The sequence below is a fragment of the Natrix helvetica genome (genome assembly GCF_964273705.1).
Source record: "Natrix helvetica genome assembly, chromosome: 5".
Taxonomy (NCBI): domain Eukaryota; kingdom Metazoa; phylum Chordata; class Lepidosauria; order Squamata; family Natricidae; genus Natrix; species Natrix helvetica.
This window is the reverse complement of record NC_138551.1, coordinates 102,528,178-102,550,490: the sequence shown is the minus strand read 5'-3', so window position 1 is coordinate 102,550,490 and position 22,313 is coordinate 102,528,178. Positions and strand designations below refer to the sequence as shown.

At 42.2% G+C, this 22,313-nt stretch overlaps 2 protein-coding genes across 2 annotated transcripts in view; one reads left to right on the top strand and one right to left on the bottom strand.

Annotated features, from left to right (window-relative positions):
* Positions 1-15,868, bottom strand: part of AP3M1 (adaptor related protein complex 3 subunit mu 1) — a 33,467-nt gene extending 17,599 nt beyond the window's left edge. The window contains exons 1-3 of the mRNA XM_081956527.1: positions 15,734-15,868; positions 9,601-9,876; positions 5,940-6,111 (exon numbers count right to left, since the gene is read on the bottom strand). Of these exons, the coding sequence (XP_081812653.1) occupies positions 5,940-6,111; positions 9,601-9,873 (445 nt within the window). The 5' untranslated portion in view covers positions 9,874-9,876; positions 15,734-15,868. The remainder of the gene's footprint in view (positions 1-5,939; positions 6,112-9,600; positions 9,877-15,733) is intronic.
* Positions 15,869-15,877: 9 nt separating this feature from the next.
* The window catches only part of ADK (adenosine kinase), a 298,775-nt gene continuing 292,339 nt past the window's right edge, over positions 15,878-22,313 (top strand). The window contains exon 1 of the mRNA XM_081956528.1: positions 15,878-16,156. Coding sequence (XP_081812654.1) covers positions 16,089-16,156 — 68 coding nt within the window. The 5' untranslated portion in view covers positions 15,878-16,088. The remainder of the gene's footprint in view (positions 16,157-22,313) is intronic.

Here is a 22,313-nt window from a genome sequence, read left to right as displayed (position 1 = left end):
ATCCTGTGTTTTATTGGGCGACTGGAATGGAGTACTGGATCCCGCTCAAGACAAAAAGAGGCTTTTGCAAAATACTCAAACATGATCAAGATTACCTAAATCCTTTTCACATTTTTTTCTGATAGGCATCAATCCCTTTCTAGAGTTGATTTTATACTAATTACAAATGACTTTTTTTCCAGGGTGAAGAAGACTAAGATATGCTCGAGAACTTTAACAGATCACAACCCGGTTTGGATGGAATTTGAATATGGAGAGTGACCTAGGAGGTCTTGGAGATTAAATGAAAATCTATTTAGATATGAGAGAAATGTTACGGAATGTAAAAAACTATTGAAAGAATATTTTGCTTTTAATATGCATAAGGGGACATCTATGGAAACGGTTTGGGATGCAAATAAAGCATACATGAGAGGTGGTTTAATAAATTTGAATAATATTTATAGGTGCAGACAAAGGGAGAAACAAAGGGAATTAGAGGAAGAGATTAAAAAAAAAGAGCAGGAGTTAATGTCTAAGCCAGACGATAAGAAGATAAAAGAGGTAATTACCTTATTGCGAGGGAAGTTTAATATGTTGATGTCAGACCAGATAGCCACTAATCTTCTATATGCTAAACATAACACTTTTTGCAATGCCAATAAACCAGGTAGATGGTTAGCATACATGTTAAGGAAAAAACAAAAGTCTCGTATTATAGGGAAAGTAGAATACAAAGGTAAAGAAGTTTTTCAACAGGATATGATTAAAGACTTTTTTAGAATTTTACACTAGACTGTATGCTGGTGATAAAATGCAAGGTTCAGACATAGACAGATATTTGGAGAAAGAGAAAATTCCTATACTAACAGATGAGCAAAGGGGAAGATTGAATCAACTTGTAACTACAGAGGAAATTTTCCTGGCAATTAAACAGTTAAAAATTGGCAAGGCTCCTGGCACAGATGGTTTGACAGCAGTTTATTATAAAAAGTTACAACTAGAAATGGTGGAACCTCTTAGGGAATTATTTAATAAAATCCAAATGGAAGGAAGGGTTCCACCATCTTGGAAAACAGCCTTTATTTCCTTGATTCCAAAAGAAGATCAGGATTCTACCCAGCCAAAAAACTACAGGCCTATTTCATTACTTAATACAGATTATAAAATTTTTGCTAAAATACTGGTAAACAGGTTAATGCCAATTGTGCAACAAACAATTCATAATGATCAATCTGGTTTTATACAGGGGAGACAAATGAAAAGTAATGTAAGACAAATTATCAATATAATGGAATATTTGGGAAAGAACAACCAAGTCCCGGCAGTGCTTTTATTTTTAGATGTGGAGAAAGCATTCGATCAAGTCAATTGGCTATTTTTAATAAAAATATTACAAAAGATGCAGTTTGGAGAGCATTTCATGCAATCTATTAAGGCAATATATCAGAAACAGACAGCACAAATTATAGTTAATGGAGGGTTAACACAATCTTTTAAAATTGAAAAAGGAACAAGACAGGGGTGTCCCTTGTCTCCATTATTGTTTATTTTAACCTTGGAATTGTTGTTGAATAGAATAAGAGGGTCTGATGAACTACAAAGAATTAAGATTAGGCATTATGAATACAGAGTAAGAGCATTTGCGGATGACTTGGTTGTAACTTTAACCCAGCCGGTGGAATCAGTTACAGGTTTAATGAACATAATTAATCAATATGGTCAAGCATCTGGGTTTAAAGTAAATCTAGGGAAGACAAAGATAATAGTTAAAAATATGACTATAAACCAAAAAGAATTAGAAAGAGTAACAGGATGTGAGATAGTAAAAAAGGTTAAGTATTTAGGAATTTATATTACAACTTCAAATGGGAAATTATATAAATATAATTATGAACCATTATGGCATAAAATACAGATAGAAATGAATAAATGGAAAAAACTACAATTGTCTTTGCTGGGAAAGATGGCAGCAGTTAAAACTGGTATTATCCAAAATGAGGATAACTTGGTAAAACAAATTAGGGACCAGGGTCAAATGCATATAAAAAGGTTGTATAATGTATTGATAGAAATAGACTCTGAAACAGAATTAGTTAAAGATTGTATGATAAAATGGGCACAAAATTTTGAAGAACCAATAATGATGGAAACATGGGAAGAGATCTGGGTAGGAAATGTAAAATTTACATAAGCTCAGAACTTGAGATAGAATTTTTACAAGATGCTGTACAGATGGCATTTAGATCCAAAAAAGTTAGCCTGTGTGTATCTGAATCTACAATCTAAATGTTGGAGATGTGACTGTGTTAATGCCACGTATTATCATATCTGGTGGACTTGTAAAAAAGTTCAAGCATTGTGGATAAAAATATGGTGGGTTATTCAAAATATTTTGAAAAAGAGGATAAAGTTTACGCCTCAGTTGTTTTTGTTAGGTATAGTTTCAGACTGTACTGTTATAGAGACTAATTTGATTTTGAACTTAACAACGGCAGCAAGATTGTTGGCACAGTATTGGAAGAAGGAAGAGTTGCCCACTATCCAATAATGGACGTTAAAAGTAGTAAACTTAGCAGAGATGGCCAAAATTTCAGCGTATCTGAAGGACCACTCAGATGAGAAGTATAAGTTGGACATGAGAAGATGGATTGACTATATTCAAAACAAATACCGGACTAAAAAATTTCAGTTAGCTTATGAATGAAGGCATAAGGAATGCTACAATTTACTTAAAGTTAGTTTAAAGGGGGAGTTAAAGCACAAGAATGGTAGCATGTCAAAATTAGATAGCTTATGTTAGTGTATGGTTGTTAAATGTTTATACCCTGTATTTTGCTCTGGGAGGTCGGGGGGAGGGAAGAGGGGTAGGGTTGGGGGAGGAGGGAGGGAAAGGGGGGAAATAATTGTAAAACTTATTTAAAAAAAATTAATTTAAAAAAAAAGGCAGCGGTGGCTTTCTACAAACACCAGCAGACTTAAAAAATGTAAACACAATGCTGAGTTTTTTCACTTTATTGGGGGGTGAGGGACAAGGGAACTAATAAATATGTTATCTGTTGCAGATGTAAGTACCGACCGTATTTTTCGGAGTATAAGACGCACCTTCCCCCCCCCCCAAAAGAGGGTGAAAATCTGGATGCATCTTATACACTGAATACAGCAGTTTTGGCCTCCTGAAACCCCACCCCCTTTGCAAAAATTGACCTGCAGAGGGTTTGGGAGGCCTGCAAAGTGCTCCTGGAGGCTAAGGAACGCAAAAACAAGTGAAAAATGGGCTAGTTTTTGCTTGTTTTTGCCCCCAGCCCCCAGGAGCACTCTACAAGCCGCCTAAAGGCTATGTGTGCCCTGTTTTGGGCAAAAAACGGGCCCATTTTCGTGAAAAACAGGCTATTTTTTGCTCGACCCCCCCCCCCCCCTCAGGAGCACTCTACAAGTCTCCTGAAGGCTATGCATGCCATTTTGGGCAAAAAATGGGCCGCTTCTGCTCGTTTTTGCCCATTTCTGCCATCCCCCTCCAGCCCCCAGGAGCACTTTGCAGCCCTCTCAAACTCATGTCCCGTTTTTCACAAAAATGAGGCCTGCAGAGGGTTTGGGAGGCCTGCAGAGTGCAAAAACTTTTTTTTTATTTACCTTTTCAAAATCTTGGTGCTTCTTATACTCTGAAAAATATGTTAATTTGGAATGTATAAAACACACAAGGAAAATTACATGGTAAATATCCAGAACATGCACCAAAAAGGTGGCTTGGTTCAGACAGAACACCAAAGGGTATTGTTTTCTGATGGCTTATTGGCAAAGCAAGAGATGCAAACTCTTCCAGTGCTATTTTTAAGGCAAGTCTTCTCCCGCAGCTCTCTTGGGATGAGTTCACAAGCGGGAAAGAACGTATCTTCCACAGGCGTCCCAGTACCTCTGTGAGATGATATTGTGGATCAGTGAGTGCATGTTGTGTTGTGCCTTGGCGTGGGAGCAGCTGAACAGCTGGACAAAGTTGTCCCAATACAGAAGACTACCCATCAATGTTAAAGATCTACCAAAAGAGCTTTGAAAAAGGAAGGCCTGTCTATCTTTCAGAGGGATATGAGGATATGAGGAGTCAGCAAGTGCTGCTTTTCAAAATATATTCTGCAGAGTCTCACTGCAAGGTTGTCCATAAACTCAGCACTCATGGAGTAAAAGTATAATGGAGGAGGAATTCCTAGGGTCATCGGTTAATCTTAACAAAGGGCCACCGAACTCTAGGTCTGGTTTACAAGCACAACCAACCTGGCTCTCAAATGTCACCTGCTGTTTGGAAAGTGCAAGTCACCCACCTGTTAAGTTACCAAACTGTTACGTTCTGTAATCTGCCCAGAGTCACCCTATTGGGGAGATGGGTAATAATACACATTTAATATTAGGGGACTGGAGCTAAAACATATATATCTATCCTTGGGCTGTGAGACTTTTAAATACAACCACAATCACTCTATGCACACGCTAGTTTTTTTTCTTTTTCTTTCTTTTTTCGTTTCTGTTATAATATTGCACCAGTGAGGTTAAAACCAATTTCGTTGTATTTAAGTACAATGACAATAAAGATTATACTTATACTTATAAAGAACGTTTGCTGGAATTGGCTCAGAGGTGGGATTCAGCAGGTTTTGACCAGTTCTGGAGAACTGGTAGCAGAAATTTTGAGTAGTTTGGAGAACCGGTAAATATCATCTCTGACTGGCCCTGCCCCCATCTATTCTCTGCCTCTCTCAAGTTCCAGCTGATCGGGAGGAAATGGGGATTTTGCAGTATCCTTCCCCTGCCACACCCACCAAACCATGCCCATAGAACCAGTAATTTTTTTTTTTTGAATCCCACCACTGAACTGGATATGTCTAGTTTTTTTAAAAGAAGGACTAGGGTGACATGATAGCAGTTTTCCAATATCTCAGGGACTGCCACAAAGAAGAGGGAGTCAAACTATTCTCCAAAGCACCTGAGGGCAGGACAAGAAGCAATGGATGGAAACTAATCAAGGAGAGAAGCAACCTGGAATTAAGAGAAACTTCCTGACAGTGAGAACAATTACCGTATTTTTAGGAGTATAAGACGCTCCAAAGTATAAGACACACCTAGATTTTGGAGAGGAAAAGAAGGGAAAAATATCTGCCTCTGCCTCTCAGCAATTTGCCTCCTTGCAACAAACAGTACAGACAACATACACTGTTTGTAGTGTTATATTTCAGATTATACTTGTACAGATGCTATTAAAATGTATGTGCTTTCTGGAAGTATAGTTATTCTCTGCTATTTAAAAGAGGATACAATAGCACCAAGCCTCTTCAGATCAAGCATTTATTTTAAAAAGCTTTTTCATTTTGTTAAGTTGTCTAGAATAATAATAAAGCAGTCTTTAACAAATAAGTCTAATAAGTTGAACAGTCTATAGGTATTTATAGTTGTTGATTTACCTCCTTGCATCAAACAGCCTGATTAGCACAAGGAAAAAAAAATCTGCCTCCCTGCAATGTCATGTAGAACAAACAGAAAGTTTCACTTTCAATTTCTCCCGATCATCAGCTGTTACTGACTGCAGAGATCGCTATAGCTTATTGAATCCTCCCCAAGCCCCGTTTGCTGCAAAGAGATAAATTGCTGGGAGGCAGAGGCCAAAAGATTGGGGCCAGTGGGTGGGTGAGGCTACATTCAGTGTATAAGACGGACCCAAATTTTCACCCTAGGGGAGAAAAAGGTGCGTCGTATACTCCAAAAATATGGTAATCGGTGGAACAACTTGCCTCCAGAAGTTGGGAATTCTCCCACACTGGAAGTTTTTAAAAAGAGATTGGATAACCATTTATCTGAAATGGTACAGTATAGGGCTTCCTGCCCCTGAGCTCTGGTTAGAAGACCTCCAAGGTCCCTTCCAACACTGTTGTTCTATTCTATTCTAATAAAAAAACAAAGTAGCTGGCAAGTACCTGTGATGGAATTGACCACTGAGCGCAGGATTGTGGGCGGTTTAATGAGCTCCTTCAGTATATTGGATTCCGTTGCCAGGGGAAAACCGTTGTCCAGCATTTCTTCAAGAAGCTCGTACACAATAACAACATTGTCTTTAATGGCAGTTTCAGAACATTCTCCAAAGTAATCCTAAATGCAAACAAAGAACACAAAGAAGGTAGTTTATTCTAGTTAATAGCTCTACCTGCACTTAAAGAAAAACCAGACTTCTGCTAGAAAGACAGCTCCTGTAATGTAACATCCATTCATCTATTTAGACAGCATGGATTTTCTCTCTCAGTTCATAAATCAGACAGGCTCTTCATCAGAAGGTGAAGAACGTAATTATTATTATTATTATTATTTTTAACAAAGATTTTTATTGGTTTTACAAAAAATTTCAGGAAAGGGGATAGTGGATAAGGTTACAAATTTTGACAGCTACACTATGCAGGAAATGGCACTCCCCCCAATTCTCATAGCTTTCACTTATTAATACATTGAGTAGTTACTACTTAGCAATATTTTGACAGCATATTTTAACCTTTTATCTTCAAGTAATTTCAATCTATTTTATATCAAACAGAAAAAATTCTCTGTATTAGCAATTGCATTATTTTTCTAATTCACTTTTGTGATCTAAGTTTTCTCAGTGTTGCCTCTTCTCCCCCCACCAGCAAGGCTCTGGCACCTCCCGTGTCCTGTGTGTCCCGTGTGGTATCATCAGTTTTATCTAGGAGTACTTTGTTTTTTTCCATAAAGGCCTCAGCCTCCATAGTTGTATTAATTCGAACTCTAGTGTCCTCCCAGAATATCAGCATACCTTCTGGCATAAGCCATCTAAACCAAACCCCTTTCTGGTATAATTTCTTCGCTAAGAGTGAATATTTTTTTCTTTTATCTCTAACTTTCTTTGGGATTTGTTTCAGGATGACTATCTCTCTATCCTTGTATTTTAACACTTGCCCCCTTTGTGCACTCAGAATCTCATCTCTTGTAGTCTTTCTAAGAAATTTAATGTGAACCTCCCTTGGAACATTGTGTGTTCTAGCGTAAGCTGAATTGACTCTATAGACCAGGTCAATATCCCATCCCAGCTGTTGTCTGTCTTTTTTAATATATTCAGCCAATAACTTTGTCATAACTTCCCTCAAATCTTCATCATCGGCCTCAATTACATTTTGAAATCTAAGGAAAAAAGACATCCTTTCAAACTCCATTTTTATCTGATGGTTCTCAAGTTCTTGGTTTCCTCTCTGGACCCCCCGCACCTCCCCCCTCATCTCAGCCGTCCCCTCCTCCAAAACTTCCAGTCTTTGCATATTTTGAGCCGTTCGGTTCTGATTTTCTCTGAGCTGTTCGTTCATTTCTTTTAGTTGATTCTTCAATTCCTCCTGCCCTTTAAAATCTTTTGGAGCATGTGTTGGGTTAGGTCCTCCTCCGGGGGCTTGGGCTGCAACAGAGATGTTATTGTCTTTTGCCCGCTGGGGCTGGACGTTGAGGATGTTGGGGCAGAACCAGCAAAGCCTGGTTTCCCAGGTGGTGGTCTTTTTGGTGGCATTTTGGTAAAAAGAGCTCAGAAATGTCTGTGTCAATACAGTGAGAAGGCGACTGTAAAAGTGGATAGCCAAGTGAGATCACGAGGCAGGCAGTCCAGGCAAATAGAGACCTAATTATTTTGTACACATGTTCAGTAGAGATCCGTGGATAGAAATTATATGTGTCCTGATGTGCAGTCAATTACAACAAACTTACACAAGCCCGTTCCTTAGTGGTGCAGCAGACTGCTGTTAAGTGAAGTTGTCTGCACACCAAGACAACTAGACACAAGAGCAGTTTTTCCCCGAACGCCATCACTCTGCTAAACAAATAATTCCCTCGCCACTGTCAAACTATTCACTAAGGCTGCATTACTATTATTATTAGTCTTCTCAACATTCCTATCAGCCATCTCCTCCCACTTATGACTGCAGGACGGTAACTTTGTTGCTTGTATCCTTACAATTTATATTGATATCGATTGTTTCCTGATTGCTTATTTGTACCCTATGACTTCATTAAGTGTTGTACCTTATGATTCTTGATAAATGTGTCTTGTCTTTTTATGTACAATGGGAGCATATGCACCAAAGACAAATTCCTTATGTGTCCAATCACACTTAGCCAATAAAGAATTCAAAAAAGTTTATAGCTACCTGTAGCTATTGGGTTTACTCATAGATTCTATCATATTGTCTGGTTAAGTCGAACATTGCTCAAAACTTTTAACAATTAAGAAAGCCTAAAAGCCCAATGGACATCCATAAACCTCCTTATCTAGGTTTGTACATCGGCCCATTTTCTACCTGCTAATGTCACTCTTGGAGCATCCAGTAATGCAGCTTTGAAAGAAACCATTTTAGTGACAAAAATTCTACCATCCTAAATCTGTCTGGCTTACGCTCAACAAATAACACAAAAATCATTTGGCATGTTTTGCTGGAAGAAAAAAATCTAATCCTAAAACAGTGATTTTTTGTGAGGTTGGCGAACTCCACTTTGGGAAAACTGAAAATGAGGGACTGAATCGGGCTTCTTGTATCGAGTAGAAGATCTGAAAGTCCCTAACCATTCAGCATTTCTGCTCCTTCCTTATATGTTAAGTTTCCCCTGTTGCAAAGAATGGAAGCAACAGGATTAAAAATAGGACAGCAAGATTGGATTAGGTAACGTGAACGCTTCTCATCCATATCTGTCATTCTGGAGATCTGCTGTCAACAAGGCATGATGAAATTTGAGTTCCTCAAGATAAAGTTATAGATAGATGTTCCATTCTGGAAATTTCAAGTTGTACTTGGGAAATTCTATTGCTGTGCTTAAAATTAGTTACAAACCCCAAACTCCTAATGACCTCTTTTCTAAATAGGAGTAGTCCTTCATTCGTTCCAACTGAATTTCTACTGCTCTGTCTGCCCATGATTACAATTTTATGCAACATGTTCTTAAAACTCAAGATATCTTTCCACTGATATGTGGAAATGATCCAGAACTTTCAAATGTAACTAAGCAGCCAGAGATGAACTGAAGCACATTTCTCCCCTAAATCCAGGGGTGGGATTCAGTCGGTTCGGGCGAACCAGATGCTAATTTTACATCTGGTTCACCGAACCGGAAGTTGTAAAGACTGGCCTCCCCCCGCCTCCCTACCCCTCCAGGAGTCTCCATGTGGCCCGTTTTGGATGCCAGGTAAGTGCAGGACACACATGAAGGCTCTGGGAGGGTGAAAAACAGGCCTCCTGGAAGTTCCGGAAGTGGGCCTGATTCCAGACTCCGGAGGGCCTCCAAAGCCCGGGGAAGGCCATTTTCGTCTTCCCAGAGGCTCGAGGAAAGCCTCTGGAGCCTGGGGAGGGCAAAAAACGTCCTCCCAGACGTCTGGAAACAAGCCCATTTCGAGCCTCGGGAAGGCCTCTGGAGCCCAGGGGAGGCCTCTGAGCCTGGGGAGGGCGAAAACTCACCCACCCCCCCGCCATGGTGCAGGAAGCTGAATAGGTAGGCCACACCCACCATGGACACATCCACCCAGCAACCGGGCAGAGAACCGGATGTTAATTTTTGAATCCCACCCCTGCCTAAATCCATACAACCATTCTGTAGACCAACCTGGAAAGTATCTGCTACGCGATGGAGGAATTCAATGACAAAAAGCGGTGGCACTTCCGTCTGTATGACAGACACAAAAAAGATTTTGTCTCGGTAGATGCTGATGAGGAAGTGGTGAGGGGTGGGGATGACGGGAGGCACATTTTCCACGTCGGCTGCTCTTTCCTGAGCTTCAAAGAAATAGTCACACACCGATTGGCAGACGACGCTCTTCCAGTGCTTCTCCAAGAATATGTCCCCAGAAGAATTTATAAGAAACAGGCTGTGGATCATTTTCTGTTGGAAGGACACATGCACAGGCATTAGTATAAAATTAAACCATTTTGTGCTTTAGAGCTGGAAACTCTGTGGATGAGTTCATTAAATATATTATGCTAAAAAAGAACCAAACCACAACAGTATGAGCTGTAGGTAAAACAGTATTTGTTTTTGTAAGATAGCTTTGATCTAAGAGACTCAAGAAAATCTTGAGTCTCTTTAGTCTCTAGGCAGAATCTTTAGTCTTTAGCCAGAAGAGATTTGTGCCTATCTGGATTTATCAATACGAATCCAACTAAATCACTTTTTGGCTTCGTAAATCATGGTTTATAGCTTAATGTTGTGGGAACCCAGAGTAATGTTGGAACTATGATATTTTCCACCCAGGTCTTAATGTGATACGAATGAAGTCTACGGCTTGTTCCTCAAGTTATGGTTTGCATGAGGTATAAATCAGGCCCAAAGTTTAAGGTCCTAAGTAATATATATCTGCTGGGCTGGGGTAGCAAGCAATCATATTTATAACTACCTTTAGTTATGTTTATCTAATTATTAACATTGCTATCCTTAGATTAACAGCAGCAGACCGCATTACTCACCAAGCTCTCGGCAGATTTCACAGCTACACAAAGGAAGTAATTGTTTGCAATTAATTGATAAATGAAGAGTGTAGCATTTGAAGGGAGGAAAAGAAGACCAATATTTAAAATCATCTAAGAAACGAAGTAATTAATTTGGAGTAACTGATAAAAAATAATCCCTAAACCTATTCCAGAGATCAGACATTAAATATTTCCTCTATTAAACCACAGACTTATCAAATACAGCTATGAGAAAGCACTATTATTAGTGATGTTGTTCATTATGGCCAATTAACCCAAATTTATTCTTAATTTTCACCTATATACAGACATTTCTTGTTCTTACTGTTTTATCTTACTAAGTTTTAGGATTTTAGCCTGTTTTTATTATTATTAAAAGTTGCTGAGGGGCACAGTTGTCAGCAGTATATAATTGCTGACAAGTAGGTGTCTCTCAGCAATTCTTAATAATATTAAAAAGTTTAAAAGCCTAAAACTAAATTAGGCCCAAAATAATATTAAACCTGAATTTAAACCTGTAGAGCCTGTTTGAGGTATAAAGTCTTACAGAGAAGGAAAGGGCGGAAAAATATCAGAATAAGACTTTTTAAACACAATAATTTATTTTTGTAAAAAAATCTGGAAAGAATAGAAAAAAAGCCAATAGAGTGTTCCTTTCCAGAATAAGAAACAATGGTATCATAAGATTGCTACTTTTATTCCTACAATTTTTTTTATTCAAGATTTTTTTTATCCTAGAACAGTATTTTTCAAGGTTGACAACTTTAAGGTGTGTGGTCATCGTGAAGGCCACATATTGTAAAGTTTTGAAGTTTGAGAAACATCAATCTTGATCCTCAAGAGGGCGAGAATTCTTGTGCACCAGCGACAGGTAGCAATTTCTTGCGGTGGACACTGCCAGCTTTGAAGGAAATAAGAGCTATAGTGTGTCTATTCTTTCTGTTTACTTTCTCGGACTTTTTAACAGGGCCTTTGTGGATCTGTTCCTAACCAGGCTTTAAAAGATCCCATTTTGCTTTGAGATTGGGCTGGAAATTCCCTCTGCCTTAAACTCATTTTTTCTTCAACTTGTCAAACAAAAACCCAAGTGATCTTTGAAGTTCAGTATAAAACACTGGGTTTGCATTAAAACATTTTAAAGTAAATTCAATAAATAAATATAACTATGGACTATACCAATGATGGCTAACTTTTTTGCCATTGTGTGTCAAAAGCGTGGGGAGCGTGGGGGGGGATGCCCTGCGCGCCCCGCCACGATCCCCCTCCCCCCTGCTTTTGGCACACGATGGCATCGTGGACCCATTTTTCGCCCTCTCCAGGCTCCAGAGGCTTTCTAGGAGCCTGGGGAGGGTGAAAATGACCTCCCCTGCCCCTCCGCAGGTCCTCCAGAGGCCGGAAACAGCCTGTTTTCTGACTTCCGGGTTGCCATAGGGCGGTTTTTCGCCCTCCGGAGGCTTCCCTAAAGCTTCCGGAGGGCGAAAAATGGTCGAAAATGAAGGTTAAAATCAGCTGGCTAGTGCGCGCATGCGCGCTAGAGCTGACAGGGCAATGCCTTGCATGCCCTAAGAAATGGCTCCGTGTTCCACCTGTGGCAGGCATGCCATAGGTTCGCCATCATGGGACTATACTGTTTAAAGTAAAACTATAGTACACAAAAGTATATCTTCTTCAAATAGCAAAGTGAACTTGCATGACTAGTGAGTCATATGAAATGAGTACGGCATATAGCAGTGATGACAAACCTATGGCACGCGTGCCACAGGTGACACGCGGAGCCATTTGTCAGGGCACGTGAGGCGCTGCCCTGTTAGCTGGCCAGCGTGCATGCGCGCGCTGGCCAGCTGAGTTCACCGTTTTTAAAAGCCATTTTTTCGCCCTCCCCAGGCTCCAGAGGCTTTATAGAACCGTGGGGAGGGCGCAAAGAGCCTCCCCTGTCCCCCGGAGGCCCTCCGGAGGCTTCAGGGACTGTCCGGAGGCTTCCCTGAAGCCTTCGGAACGCTTAAAACGACCCTCCGAGCAAACCGGAAATGACTTCCGGTTTGCTCAGAGGGTTGTTTTAAATGCTCCGAAGGCATCAGGGAAGCCTCCGAACGGTCCCTGAAGCCTTCGGAACGCTTGAAACGACCCTCTCAACCTTACACGGGAAAAGACCCAAATACAACAAAACCAGCATACATACATACATACATACATACATACATACATACATACATACATACATATATTTGGACATCACAGATTAACTGGATCAGGGATCTTATTTGCATAATTAATGGGTATAAATATAATCTGCTTTTCAAAGGACATTTGAGAGAGATTCTCTGTAAAAATCCATGTGACATACTCGGAAACATTATTATTCATGGTTAGTTATCATTTTATCAGTGGGGATAGCCACGATCTGCACAAAAATCACAGGAACCTTTACTTTTCAGCTATTATGCTAGCAAATGTAAGACCCCAACTTTTCTGTTTCAAAGTAGATTGATGAATTCCATGTGGGGAAAAAACAGGAAGATCTATCGATGCCTCAGATCAATACTGTAGGGCCATGTCAGCATTTGGTATTGCTAGAACTTTGATCTTGCATAAGTCAGCATATGAAAACAAAGACAATCTCCAATAAGATAATGATATGACCTTTAGCATTTACTTCCTTTCTCTTACAGAGTCTGCTGAAAAATGAACTTGACTTAGAAATTCACGTCAAGCCCTATTTAAGGTTTGTCTGACTGGCTTAGGCTGTGTGAACACAGCCGCCATGGCTTATCCAAACCCAGAGTAATGACTAAACAGACTTCCAGTAACTATGTTGGATAAGGCTCTTTGGCACTTTCCAAGGTCCAGCATTCTCTTCCTTTCATCTGGAATCCTCTTAGCACACAGTGAATGCTTGAGCGTGACATGTCCCCACCCCTGTGAAAGTCTAGGAGAGGGCCACTTTTTCCTTATCCTGATGCACTCTGAATCAAAAAGTACAGACACAAGTACACAATGTCCCAGTTCCTCTATCGCGCTGATTCATGTTTGGTGTGAACCTTGGATAAGCCCCTTCTTCACATGACATGGCCTTCCACAGCCATCTAGGTCACAGGAGACACTAAGCCCACAATTTGCTTTATCTTTTCAACAAATGGGAGGGCCTGATTGCAAAAACTGAGCTTTTTTGGTGGGGTGGGGGCTAAACCTGCCCCCAACTTCTTACTGACTACGTTTCATTTCCCAGTGGTGCAGAAGAGATAAGAAATACCCAGCAGTAGATAGCTGGGTTGCGTGGTCCCTATTTTTCTACTTGGATTTTTTACGTGCTTTCGAACTGCTAGGTTGGCAGAAGCTGGGACAAGTAACAGGAGCTCACTCCGTTACGTGGCACTAGGGATTCGAACCGCTGAACTGCTGATCTTTCTGATCGACAAGCTGAGCATTTTAGCTACTGAGCCACCCATCATTATGAGGGATTTAACATTAACAGGGAATTTTGCCTGGATATTGACATTAAGGTTTAGGAAAATTAATCTAAAAACTGAAGGGTACAAATTGTGGCTGACCACAGCCTGGGGTTCTTGTCCTGCAGCTAGGCCAACTGCAGTAAGGCTTAATAGCTTATTTTCTTTGGCTTAGACCAATGCTTCCCAAATCTGGGTAAATTATCCAAAACTGGGGAAATTTTTATTTCTTTTTCTTGGGGTAACAACACGCACCCCATTCACAGCAGGCCATTTAAACTGACTTTAAGGTGGAGTAGCTTAACTATATCCTGGAATCATGGCCTCCAACACAACAGTGTTAAGAGCAGCCACAAATCACAACTGCACTGTTTTCAGTGGGGCCAGTATGCCAGGTCAAATCCCTTGCACAACCCCCAGTTATGGGGGGGGGGGAGAGTAAGGCTTCCTCTCTGCTCCATGCACTGTCACTCTGGATAAGAGCAGTCTACCTGATTGGCTGCAGCACTATAGCTTGGCTGAGTCTCTTAGCCATGATTAACGGAACGCACAGGGCAGGAACGCCATGCAACTTAAGTATAGTTAAAAGTTGTTCCCCTTCTGCACTCTGGGTCTGACCAAGTTGTGCAGATCCAACACTGTGGTTTGTTAAGTCATGGCTTACAGTTCAGGGATCTGTGTGAACTCGGCCAACCCTTCTTTACCTAGTGATCCCTTCCCTAAATAAATCATGGCTTAAAACATGCAAGGACAAACCACTTTTGGAATATAACATATTCACATATCCTAAACTGAACCATAGTCTCTTCAATCAGGAGGGCTTAAGGCCTCATTTATGAATCATATAAACCATACAAAGCCAAAAAAGACCCCCACATAAAACTTGTTTGACACACTGAACATTATTATGCCTCGGTTTAACCTTGGTTTGATCCCAAGTCACAATCACACATTTTCAGAAAGGGAGCTCGACTTGGGTTTCATGTCAGCTAAAAAAGGATGCAAAAAGAAGTGATGCTGTAAAACAGCCAGATGTTGGGTGGGTGGATGGATAGATAGATACCAAGATGGAGATAGATAGATGATACTGATCGATTGACCGATCAATAGATACTGAAATGATAGATACTGATTGATTGATCGATAGATACCCATCGGTCGATCAATAGATACTGAGATAGATAGATAGATAGATAGATAGATAGATAGATAGATAGATAGATAGATAGATAGATAGATGCATACCGAAGGTATAACGGTAGGTAGGTAGGTAGGTAGGTAGATGATGGATACTTAATTGGGGTCACAGTGGGAGTTACGTTACTATTTCAGAAGCGAGATCATTAACGACATATTTTTCTATCTATCAATCTATCAATCAATCTATCAATCATCATCTATCTATCTATCATCTATCTATCATCTATTTTATTTATATATTCTGAAATAGCAACGTATCTCCCACTAGGTGACCCCAACTCCTTTCGGCAGCTGCCTGGAGTCCCGGGGCACCCTTGGAATGAGCCACACGGGGTGCGTTTTCACACAGCCCCCCGGTTTGTGTCGTTGCGAACACAACCGCGGCAGTTCCCCAAGGCCCTGTCCGAGTAGGACCTTCTGGGGCCACAACTTCTCCAGCCCACAGGCCACACTCGGCCGTCCGAGGACGGCCTAACACGGCCGCCCCTTCAGCCGACTCCGAGAGGGTTGAGAAGCCGCCGTATCTGTCCCGCGAATAGGAAGCCCCCGAAGGCGCTGTGGAGACGGGCGGGCGAAACCGGGGGAGCCCCGTTCAAACCCACCGCCCGGGGTCCCCTCCTCAGTTACCTTCCCCGCGAGAGCCGCGCCTGGCGAGGAAACCGGCGGAGGAGGCGGAGGCGGAGGCGGTAGCAACGCGGCCCAAGATGGCTGCGAAACCCTCCCAGACCCGGCCCGACCACGCCCTGGCCCGGCAGCTGTCCCGGCGGGGTGGGGGGGGGGGAGAGAAGAGCAGGCCGGCCGGCCGGGCCACGCCGCCAGGGAAAACGCCGGTTCCTCCACGAAGTGCGCCCGCCTCGGCCTCGCCTGACACCACGGCCGCCGCGCCCCCCTCGGCCTCCGCCCGGCCCCGCCTCAGCTGCCCGTCGCCGGGAAGGGGCGGGAAAGCGCTCGCCCCGAGGCCACAGCCGACGCCGACGCCGGCATGAGGAGGTCGGCGGAGGCGCCGCGCGCCAAGAGGCCGAAGCTGAAGGACGAGCCAGGCCGCCTCAGGTAAGCGCTAGGCGAGGGTGAAGGAAGCCGCCCGCCCGCTCTCCTTCTCCTTAGACCGCGGGTAAGGAAGGGCCGTTAAGCTCTTCTCCCCGGGCTTGGTGAGCTCCCTCCCCGGCTTGGTTGGGCAGAAAGAGCGGCGTCGTGCAAATCCTCCGCCCGGGGACGGCGGGGGAATCGGCCTCTGTGGAGAAACTAAATCCGATTAGATTAACAGAGTCGGAAGGGGCCTTGGAGGTCATCTAGTCCATCCCCCTGCTCAAGCAAGAGACCTTATACCATTTAACAGAGTTGCAAGGGGTCTTGGAGGTCATCTAGTCCATCCCGCTGCTCAAGCAAGTGACATTATACCATTTAACAGAGTTGGAAGGGGTCTTGGAGGTCATCTAGTCCACCCCCTGCTCAAGCAGGAGACCTTATATCATTTAACAGAGTTGCAAGGGGTCTTGGAGGTCATCTAGTCCATCCCGCTGCTCAAGCAAGTGACATTATACCATTTAACAGAGTTGGAAGGGGTCTTGGAGGTCATCTAGTCCACCCCCTGCTCAAGCAAGAGACCTTATACCATTTAACAGAGTTGCAAGGGGTCTTGGAGGTCATCTAGTCCATCCCGCTGCTCAAGCAAGTGACATTATACCATTTAACAGAGTTGGAAGGGGTCTTGGAGGTCATCTAGTCCACCCCCTGCTCAAGCAGGAGACCTTATATCATTTAACAGAGTGGGAAGGGGCTTTGGGGGTCATCTAGTCCATCCCCCTGCTCAAGCAGGAGACCTTATACCATTTAACAGAGTTGGAAGGGGCCTTAAAGGTCATCTAGTCCAACCCCCCCTTCTCCACCCACAGGAAATCCTACACCATTTCTGATAGATGGCAGTTCCAGTCTTTTCTTGAAAACTTCCAGGGGTGAACCCCCAACAACAACAACAATGACAACAAAATGTGGCTCTGTGGGGAGAGAAAATCCCTCCCCCACAAGTGGGAGTAAAGGCTTCCCATAGTCACAACTCAGCTACAACCCTGCTCTTAGTTGCTGGGTTTGTGTGGAAGGGTGTGCAACACCTTTGAAGGTCACTTGCACACACACTTGTGCAAAAGTCTTAGCCCCCCCCCCCCTCCGCCCCCTCCTAAGCTTGGCTTTTTTTAAATGGCCATCTATAAATATTGCTCGGTTTTTGAATACCACGTGTTGAAATATCCAGTATGTGTGTAGAGCGGCCCTGCTTGATGCAAAAGTCTGATTTTTCTGCCTGTCAAATTCTGGGACCAACTGGGATCCTGTGATTGACAGGTGGGTCTTTTCTTAGTGAACTTCCAATGAATTGCATTCATGTGTAAAGCAAAAGCATGTGGTGCACAAACCTAGTGTAAATAGGCTTTTTAGCCCAGCAGTCATTTTGGCATGAAAGAGTAGGGTACATTCAGGGGTTAGTAAGGGTAGCAGGTGGGGTAGATACAGATGCAGATTAACAGAGTTGGAAGGGACCTTAGAGATCTTCTAGTCTAACCCCCTGCTCAAGGAGGAGTCTTATACCATTTCTGACAGATGGCTGTCCAGTCTCTTCTTGAATGCTTCCAGTGATGAACCTCCCAAAACTTCTGAAGGGAATTTCTGTTCCATTGGTTGATTGTTCTCACTCACTGTCCGAAAAAATCTTAGTTCTAGGTTGAATCCCTCCTTGTTCAGTTTCCATCCATTATCCCTTGTCTGGCCTTCAGGTGCTTTGGAAAATAGCTTGACCTCTTCCTCTCTGTGGCAGCCCCTCAAATATTGGTAGACTGCTATCATGTCTCCCCTGGTCGTTCTCTTCTCTAGACTAGCCATGCCCAGTTCCTGCAACCGTTCATTGTATGTTTTAGCCTCCAGTCCCCTAATCATCTTGGTTGCTCTTCCGGTTTAAGGGGGGACCAAGTGTGGCTCAAGAACAGGGGAGCTCGCACTGCACATTTGCCACTTGGGCTATGGAATATATTTTTTTCCTGCTTTTTCCTCTTTTGGAATACTGCGTACACATTTCCTATATTGTTACAGTTGTATTATAATAAGGAGACTGAAGACAGAGTTATATATGGTCATTATACCATTGCTACAGCAACAAATATAACCTAAGACTTTTGCCCAGCACTGTGTGTGTGTGTGTGTATTTCAACTTTGAGTTCTAATTGAGCTGAATAATGAATAATGGAACCATGCAAGTGATAATTTATTAAACTATCAATACATTTATGGAAAAATATATTAAAAATTGCACTTTCATTTTTCAGCTTGGCAAAATCAAGCCTTGAACTTATCTCCACTGAATAGGATGCTGCCCTACCCCACCCCTTGTAGCTCTTTTAACTGGCTCCAAACTTTTAACTGCCAATTTGAGCCTTAGAGCCCTGTGTATTAAATAGTCAAAGGCATGGCAGGGTTAGGTGTACTGTATTTGAGCGGCCACTGGAGGGCAGCAAAACGTTGATAATTTTGTATTGCTGGATTTGCCACCTAGGTTTTTTTTTTAAAGTGTGTTAAATATTAACTATTAAAACTAATACAAATAATGCCTTACTATTAAAACCTAATACAAACTAAGAAAAAGAGAAGAATAACAAGAAAAATGAAAAAGTGCAGAAAATGCACAATTGAAAGAAAAATAGAGAAGGAAGAAAAACTAAGCATAGTAAAGGAAAAATATATAGAGAAATAACTTTTCCATCACAAGTACAAATAATTTTAGTGACATCACCTATTTATCTTAAAATACAACAAAGAATGTCTTCTTCCTATGGTTCAACTGTTTACCTATAAACACATTCTTAAAACTATTGTCAGTCCTAATCAACAAAAATTCATTAAGGGTCTCTTCCCCCCCATCTGCCTCCCATTCAATTGTGTTTGATTTTCAGAGGCTTCCTGCAGTTTTCTTGGCAAGGGTTTTCTGAAGTGGTTTGCCATTGCCTCATTCCTAAGGCTAAAAGAAAGTGACTGGCTCAACATCACCCAGCTGGCTTTGTGCCTAATGTGGAACTAGAACTCACAATCTCCTGGTTTCTAGCCTGATGCCTTATCACTACACCAAACTGGCTGTCTATTTTAACTTTGATCAAATAAATCTACTTCATATGTTGCTAGTTGCTAAGTCATGTCCGACCCATCACAACCTCATGGACAACATTCCTCCAGGCCTTCCTGTCCTCTACCATCCTCTGGAGTCCATTTAAGCTCATGCCTACTGCTTCGGTGACTCCATCCAGCACCTCATTCTCTGTCATCCCCTTCTTCTTTTGCCCTCCATCGTTCCCAACATTAGGCTCTTTTCCAGTGAGTTCTTCCTTCTCATTAGGTGACCAAAGTCTCTGAGTTTCATCTTCAGGATCTGGTCTTCTAAAGAACAGTCAGGGTTGATCTCCTCTAGGACTGACCAGTTGGATGGCCTTGCAGTCCAAGGGACTCGCAGGAGTCTTCTCCAGCACCAGAGTTCAAAGGCCTCAACTCTTTGGCACTCAGCCTTCCTTATGGTCCAACTTTCACAGCCATATATTGCAACTGGAAAAGCCATAGCCTTGATTATATGCACTTTTGTTGACAGGGTGATGTCTCTGCTTTTTAGTGTGCTGTCTAGATTTGCCATAGCTTTCCTCCCCAGGAGCAAGCAACTTTTAATTTCTTGGCTGCAGTCCCCATCTGCGGTGATCTTGGAGCCCAGAAAAATAAAATCTGTCACTACCTCCATTCCTTCCCCATCTATTTGCCAGGAATTGAGAGGGCCAGATGCCATGATCTTAGTTTTCTACTTCATATACCTTTCTTTCATTGCTAACAATCTCTAGTCCCTTCAAATAATGCCCTTCTTTTTACTTATTTTCTTTATCCTTTCTCACAGACTTCTTCAAAGCTTTAATGAGTCTCTTTTGTAAATTCAGTATAGGAAAGTTATCTGTGTCACTCTTTTGACTTTTTTATACATTCCCCTCTTAAGTATTACGACATCAGCTTGTTTTGCTTTTGATATCCGGGTTAGTACCATTTCCATATCATTCTTTTCCTTATTAGAATCACTTTCAGATGAGTCTCAGACATGTATGGTAAAATGTATTCCTCTTCCAGATACAGTCTATCTGGCTGTCTTTATGGCAGACACTCTTAAATGGCAAAAACGCTTAAAATTAATTTCTGGGCCCATTGCTTACATGTATCCTTCAATATGTCCGGTGTTAAAAGTATTTTTGTCCAGTCTGTATTAATGAGTCAAATTTAAGTGTTCTTCCATTTAATTGTAATCTTAAGTTCCTTCTGGTTCCTTCTAGTGTCTAATATTCAAAGTTTTAGCACTTCAGTAACATCTTAGCACTTTTTAAAAAAAGAATCAAAACAATATTATCTTCCCATGGGAAGGATTCTTATAATTAATGGCAAAATCTTATTTCAAATCCATCTGGACTTTTAAATCTGTTTATGACTTTCCAAAAGCAAAGTTCTAATCACCGTTTTGGTGTTTAAAGATTTTTTAAAATAATGAGTGGTTGGGAGACTATGTTGAATAAACTTGTAAACAGTGGCAGCAAAGAAACAAAGAGGACTCAGGCTATTTGCCGACGTTTAGCAAACATCTGGATTTTTGCAGCCCAAATATGGCAGCCGTAGAGCTGGAGAAGGGCTGTTGCATCACTTCAGATGTTCAGGTAGGAGAGCCAAAATGCAATGGCTAAGCAGTTTGTGCATTGGAGTGTGTTACCGTTGTGTCACTGTGACTCTCACAGAAAACCTTTCTCCAAAGTGAAGGTTCACTGCAGCTAGTTTACACAGCACGAAAAGATAAAGCATTTGTATTGTGGCAATCCAGTCACTGGGGATTGAAAGTAGAAGATATCTGGGATGACTTCCGGTCCCCGAAGGGCGCCGGACGTGTGCGTCCGCAGCTCGTCTCTTCGGTGGGCTCCTTTTAGGAGCATAGGGGGCCTTGGAGGGGCTCCCTGCCGCAGGGTGGCTTGTTGGGACCCCCTGGATCGGTGGCAGCCACGGGGGGGTTTCCAGCTTCGCCCCAGGAGCCGGGGAGCGTGGGGGGTGCATGGTGGCGTTTTCCATTGTCTCTATGCGCCTTCGCCGATCGGATTCCGGAAGGAAAGAATCAATTAGACGTTACAGCTGAAGCACGGTGAGGTGAGAGGTTTCCCTCAGTCTCCTGTAAATCTATTTAACTGATGAGCAGCAGCTTTTCCAAATTGTGGATTCAATCTTTTCAAGTGTTAAGATTGGAGGGGGGGATTTTCCACCCACCCCCCTCGGAAAAAGCGGCACTCGGAAGATCTCTCTCTCGGAAGAGAGAGTTAAAAGCTAACTTTCACTTCCTCTAACAATGGGAGAATGATTCTTGCTACAATTGCAAAGGATGACTGCTGAGTTGTTACTTTTAAACTATTTTATGAAAACTTCGGACATGTTGCTCCCTGGTCCCCTGTGAAGGCGGAGCCAAGATGGCCAACTTCCTCCTCCTTTGCTTTTACGAATGAAGCTTCCCCTTTGAAAGAATTTCTGGCTTTATATTATTCTACACCCCGGAGATCTCCTGGAGCCTCTTTTCTTATGTGGCTCCCTTGGATTTGGATTTGACTCTTATCCTGTGGCTTGAAGCTGTATAGGAGGATTGACTTTCACTTCTGGCTTGTTTGCCTCCACGATCTCTCCCAGCTGTGTATTCCACAGACACCATTTCTTTTGCATAAGACTTATAGCTATCTCTGAACTTAGAATGGGTCCTAAAAAGCCACCGCCTGGTAAGGCATCTTCGGCCCCGACATCTTCTACGTCTAGTCCGATTACACAACAGACACATATGGCTTCATTTCTACAACCTAAAACAACGGAATAGAGTTCAAAGGACTTATCTGTTGCCCAAATGTTTCAAACTATTTTGAAGGGACAGACGAACTGAAAAAACAATTGGCAGATCTAAATGAACAGCTCAGAGAAACGCAACAACAAGCAACACAAAACAAGCAGAGAATAGGTGTGTTGGAGGAGGACACGACTGGGTTGAGGGAGGAGGTTAAGACGGTCCAGAAGGGGAATAGAGAATTTGAAAATCATATGATAAAGGTGGAATTTGAAAGAATGTCTTTTTTTCTTAGATTTCAAAACTTACCAGAGACAGAAAATGAAGACCTTAAAGAGATTATGA